The sequence below is a fragment of the Hipposideros armiger genome, unplaced genomic scaffold, assembly GCF_001890085.2.
Source record: "Hipposideros armiger isolate ML-2016 unplaced genomic scaffold, ASM189008v1 scaffold_783, whole genome shotgun sequence".
Classification (NCBI taxonomy): Eukaryota; Metazoa; Chordata; class Mammalia; order Chiroptera; family Hipposideridae; genus Hipposideros; species Hipposideros armiger.
Window position 1 is genome coordinate 283,952 of NW_017732133.1, and position 6,000 is coordinate 289,951.

Consider the following 6,000-nt stretch of genomic DNA (forward strand, 5'->3'; position numbering starts at 1 on the left):
CAGTTCCAAGGCCCTCAAGCCGCAGACGAGCCCAGGTGTATTCGGGGCCTTGCAGAACTTTAAGGAGGACAAGCCTCAGCCTGTGCGGGATGAGTATGAGTACGTGTCGGATGATGGGGAGCTCAAGATCGACGAGTTTCCCATCAGGAGGAAGAAAAATGCCCCAAAGAGGGACCTGTCCTGTGAGTTGGGGGACATGGGGAGGGGCAGGCCCAGCCCTGTAGGGCCATCCCGGAGCGGGCGGTGTCAGGCATGGCCAGCCGTGGCCCATCCCCCCGAAGCCGCCACTGACTCCCATCTGCTCTGGTCTCAGTCTTACTGGACAAGAAGGAGCCACCGCCCACGCCTGTCACAAAGCCAAAGCTGGACTCGGCGCTGTACAAGGTGAGCACCTTTTAGGACACCGAAGCTCTGGCCTGCCTGTACACCACTCAGTGGGATGTCTCTGACTGAGCTTTCTGCTTGGGGTGCAGAGGGGGGTCTTTGTGCCCCACCCTTTTTTCGGGGTTTTTGCAAGAGAGGCCAGTTTGAGCTTCAGAGGTAGGGATGTGAGCCCTGGGGCTCCTCATGGGAGGGACAAAAGCAGGTGTGGGATGTGGAGGGTCTGCAGGTCTCTGCTAGTGGTGGGGCCTCAATACCCCTCAGCTAGACCTGCCGTAAAGAGTGCGGATCTACTTGATGCAGAGGATGGGAGAAGTGGGGTCCAGCCTGCTTGGGGGGATTAAGTTAGATGACCTGTAAGCCTTCATCTAACCCAGGATGTGGTGGCTGTCTCCACGGAGGCTGGGGTGTCCATGGGGGTCGCATTCTGCCTGGGGAGACCTGGAGTGTCCCCTCAGAGCACCTGCCAGGGGCTGTTAACTGGGGTCCCTTAGGTGTGGGTACACCCTCCCGCCCGCACCCTATCCAACCACACCAGCTCCTTTTGTACCTATGTTCAATACTGGGGCTCTTGCATAAGGTCCTGGGGCCCAGGGTTCCTCTGGAGAAGCAGTGCTGGGTGTGATGACACTTGGTTTTTTGAGGGTGAGGCTCCGTAATCCCAGTGGGAAGCTCCAATACCCATGCCAGGCTGTGTGTGGCCAGCCAGACCCATGTGTTCATTACAGGGCGGGCTCTTTACACCTTCTAGAAACTTCTTTTTCTTGTCAAGAGGAGTAGCCCTGTCCCTCCCCTAAGCCCTGTTCTGACTGGCTCCCTGTCATCACAGCCAAGTGACGACTCCTCGGACGAGGGCTCCCTGCAAATTGACACGGACACCAAGCCCACTCGAAATGCCAAAGTGAAGAAAGATGGCGGGGGCTCAGCCGCAGGCATCCTGGACCTGCTGCAGGCCAGCGAGGAGGTGGGCGCACTTGACTACAACCCCAACAGGTAGGCCCTGGGCCCAGGGGTGGCTGAGGGGTGTGGGTGCATCCACAGGGGCCACGCAGAGGTTCGACGTGGGACTCTGTTGGCTGTGGCAGTTTGTACACACTGGGCTCTGAGGGCCCATGTCCCAGAGGCCGGGAGGCCAGAAAGGACCCCTGTCCAGCAGAGGTGGTGCCAGGCAGCCAGGGAGCTGAGTGTTTGCTGGCCGTGTGGGTCGTGTGTGTTGGCCAAGGTCCTGATCAAGGGCCCCAAGTTCTAAGGACAGACACTGCTCCCCACCATAGCTCTAGATTCCTGAACAGGGAGGCGGCTAAGCAGCGAATGTGGGTGGGGGCCATGGTGGGAGAGTCGAGGGGCGGCTGTACCCGGGGATCCCTGTAGGGAAGCAGGACCCAGCTGGGCACCTGCCAGTTGTCAGAGCTGCTCCAGAGTGGGGCGTCCAGCCATCTCTGTCTTGTTACTTCCTGGATGCCATAAAAATAATATGAAAAAATTTCCATGGCTTGCGCCTAGTGTCCAGGTCAAGAGCATTTGAGAAGATGGGGGCCGGCCGAGTGGCTCAGTTGGTTAAGAGCTCGCTCAAGAGTTTAAGCTCTGAGCAACAGCGGTTCGATGCCTGGCCCGAGTTAAGCTATCGCTAAGCTGCCAGCAGGTAGCAGGATGGCTCAGCTAACAAACAAAAAAAAAAAGAGCATTTGGTGTATCTCTCTGGGACCCCAAGGCACAGGAGACAGTGACCTCAGAACTCAGGTATGTAAGAGCCTGCACTCTTGAGTGCAGGTTCCTAGATCACCACACCAAAGGGGTGTCCTTGAGATCAGATGCGTAGCCTGTCTGGCTGGGTCAGGAGCCCACTCACCTGGTTGTAGGTACTGTTCTGTCCTGGAGGCCCCAAGATTCTGGGTGAGTGGGTGGGTAGGCGGGAGCTCCAGGACCTGTGTCTGCTTAGCTCAGGCCAGGTGGCCCTTCTTCCCAGGTCTGACCAGCTCTGATCCTCTGGTTCAAGAGAAATGGATTAATCTGAGCTTTGCATTGGATGAAGGGCTGGGGCTCATTTCTCCCATGGTGACCCCAGTTAAAGTCTCTCTGGATCCCAGTTAAATTTTGTTTTTAAGCATTTTGGCCAAATTGTTTTTTCATGTGGAATTTCTGCAAGTACCACAGACAGAATGGAGGAGTCTGGGCCTATGTTCCTGCAGCCTCCCCACTTGGGGACCTTAGCCACCATGGTGGGTGTCTCCTTTCCTGGTCCTCGAGATAGCCACAGATTCCCACTGCATAGATGGGGAAACTGAGGCTCAGGTTGCTTAGGCAACTTGCTAAGCAGAGGCAGGACCAGAATCTCTGTCTTCCTGATAACAGAGCTGAGCACAGGAGCCAGGAAGGTTGATGGTGCTGGATGATGAGGTCCAGGAAGGAGCAACTTGGCCCGAGCAAGGTGGGCCCACATGGCCTGCTTGGTGCCCGCTCTGTCCCCTAGATCTGCTCTCCACACCTCCCCCTCTGCCTCCAAGTCCGTATTTCCAGAATCAAGGTCCCAGGGCCACATGAACCCATGGAGTTTAAACATCAGGCCCGTCATAGACAGAAGGGCTTGGGAAACAGATTCGGGCTTGATTGAAAGGGGCTTTTGCTAATCAAATGGCCGCATTTTGTTTCATAAGTTACTATTTTTCGTGCAGTGTTATCTCTTCTCATGGGAGTGGACACGGTTCCCTGCTCAGCTTTAAGTGGTTTCTGTGGGTGTGAAACCTAAGCCCCTCACTGCAGATGCCCTGGACCTTTGCCGGGAGGAGAGGCCTGGCTGTGAACCCCTTTCCCAGAGGACGCTGGTGCCCGGTGTCGGCTCCATGCCCCTTTGGGGTGCCTTTTTCTGGGGAGAGCTGTGGCTAGTGATGTCCCAGGGACTGGTTGGCACTCAGATCCTGGAGAGGCACCCAAGACACCCCGGGCTCCCACAAATTCCAGGGAGAGGCCACTGGGATGAGGACAGACAGGCCGGTGCCCAGGACTCATATGCAGCAGGGAATAGGCGCTACAGCTTGGGCTCCTGACTAACCTGGGCAGGCCCACTGCCAGGAGGGTGGCCGGTCTGTGGAGGCACTGCTGACTGCTCTGCAGGCGCACACACACGTGTGCCTCACACGCCTGCACACTGCACACGTGCCTGCTGGGCCACCCCCGTCAGCCTGCCACAGGCAGTTCCTCTCCCGAGTCTCCCATTTGGAGCGTAGGTCAGTTTTTGATGGTCCATTTGCTCTGTTTTAAGTATTCACTATTTGGAAAAAAAAAAACAGCTGAAGAAAATGGAGGAAAATATGTTAATTTCTTGTGGATGGTTTGCTTAGTGTTTACTGTTAGGGGAAACAGTGGATTTTGGTATGATAATTGGAGGATTAAGGTATTATTTTTCCATGCGCACTGGTTAGACTTTGCTGCTTGATCGGTGCCTGGTGTGGACAGACGGCAGCCCCAAGCTGTGGCCCTGGGCTCCATGGCCCTGCTCTTGGATTGCAGCTGAGCTGGGACCTCAAGGTCCAGCTGGTATAGGTGGGTGGGGAGCTGGCTTTAAGGGACCTTCAAGGTGGGTGTCCTGGCCCCCACCCTCCCATCCTTGCTGGAAGCCTGGTATCTATATAGCCATGAGGCTGCATAAGGAGCCCAGACCTTCAGAGCAGGGTCACATCGCCCCCCACCCCCACCCCTCACACACACCAAGAGCCTGGTACAGAGGGTGGAGGGCTAGCTGTGGACTTGCTAGCTCCTATGCTGGGTCGGGGGAGTGTCTCTGCTCAGTGTCTGTGACGATGGTATAGCAATGATACTACCAAACACTGCACGCCCCCAGTGGGGTCTGGGCAGCCCTTTGCTCATGCTGAGTGGACAAACGGGTCACAGTGCATGGGGCTGGTGCTGGGGCAGGGGCCAGTGAGACAGGCAGAGGGGCCAACTAGGGGTTCCTGAGAAACCAGGGTGGTCTGACTGTTCTTGATTTTTTCATTGTTTGTGGCTTAGGAACACAATCCCATTAGGTCAGGACAGGGGAAGTGGTAATGGAGGAAGGGGTGCCCTGAGAGACACCGCCCATCACCTCCCCCAGCTTGGCCTAGAGCCCAGTAGCACCCCTCATAGGATGGCTTCTGTCCATGCTTGCCTTCGTGGCCCCAGGACTGCAGGGACTGCCCTCTGTGTCTGTGCCCCTGTGGCAGCGCCATCTCCCAGCTTCAGTCTTGGGAACCTCTTGTTTCTGAGCGGGTACTCCTGACCTCTTCTCATTTTAATGGTCTTATTAAATGTGCTTCAGACACTTCTTGCAAATGGGGAGGGGGCCGGGAGGGGGCAGCGTGAGAGAGGATGGTGGGGCCATGTGGACCCACACTTTCCGGTGCTGTGTGGGGGTCACAACAGCACTGCTGGCAGGTTTGGGGGGCACATGCAGTGGGCATGAGGGGGCCTGTACATCAGACACATGGGGTGGGACCACAGCTGCCTCCTCCTGGGCCTCCTGGGTCTGTGACAGGAGGGCTAAGCAAGGCTGTGGGCCCCCAGCCCCGTGCCAGGCTCCTGGCCCTGCCTCCCACGGCCCCAGGGAGCAGAGGGAGAGCCAGCCACCCCCAGTCCCTGATGCAGTGAGAGATGTGGCCAGGCCCTGAAGGCTGGGGCAGCCATCCTATCCCAGGTGACAGCCAGAAATGGCCCTGAATTGAGGCACCCTGCTGGGCCAGGCCCCCCTGGGAGCTTCCTGGCTGGGCACTGTGCCTTATAGGGTTGTCGGGGTGAGCAGGGTGGGGCCCTCTATCCTGGCTACAGGGGTACTCAGAGCCCAGGCCAGTCTAGAACTTCTGGGCGGGGCCTGAGTGAGTATTGGCATTTATAAGCTGCCCAGGGATTCTGGTGCACAGAGAGATTGGGGTTCTGATTGTGAGAGGTGTGGGCTGGGGCTGCGATAGGCTGTGGAGCAGGGAAAGGGGGAGAGGGCATGGAGCAGAAAAATACCCCTCCACGAGGAGGCTGAGCAGAACCCCATGGGAGGGTCTGCAGTGACAAGGAGAGGAGGGAAGCTGCAGGAGGAACTTCCGCCTAGAGTGGCCTTGCTGTCCAGAGCTCTCGGGACCTTGTTCTGTGGGAAGGTGCCACCTGCCTACCCCTCCCAGAGCCAGGCTGGCACATAACAGAAGCCAGAGCAGGTCCTTCTGAAGAGAGGGGAGCTAGTGCAGCTTGGGGAGGCAGCAGGGGCTCATGCGTGGGGCATGGGATGAAGACATAACTGGCTGATGCTAGGGGGCAGCAGGGTGCTGGATCAGTGAGGGGAAGGGGCATCAAGAAAGTCGCCTCAAAGGCCGGCCGAGTGGCGCGTTGGTTAAGAACTGGCTTGGGATGCCAGCGGGCCCCAGTTTGGATCCCACATATGAGGGCCAGTGACACTGCCCTCTGCAGCTAAGATGGTGAACGGCAGCTCGACCTGGGGCTGGGCTGCTGTGGGTCACCGGCGACTGCGTAGCCTGCAGCCCCTGTGGCAGTGGGTTGCCATGGGCTACCGTGTGTAGCCAGCAGCCAGCGTGAGTGGCCAGCAGCTGCAGTGAGCGGCCGTCCAGAGGCCGGCAACTGATCTGCCTCACCTGGGAAGAG

General features: G+C 57.9%; 1 protein-coding gene across 1 annotated transcript in view; it reads left to right on the top strand.

Moving 5' to 3' along the window:
- The window catches only part of PHF2 (PHD finger protein 2), a 44,444-nt gene that overhangs the window by 30,714 nt on the left and 7,730 nt on the right, over positions 1 to 6,000 (top strand). The window contains exons 15-17 of the mRNA XM_019628368.1: positions 4 to 182; positions 314 to 384; positions 1,211 to 1,374. Coding sequence (XP_019483913.1) covers positions 4 to 182; positions 314 to 384; positions 1,211 to 1,374 — 414 coding nt within the window. The remainder of the gene's footprint in view (positions 1 to 3; positions 183 to 313; positions 385 to 1,210; positions 1,375 to 6,000) is intronic.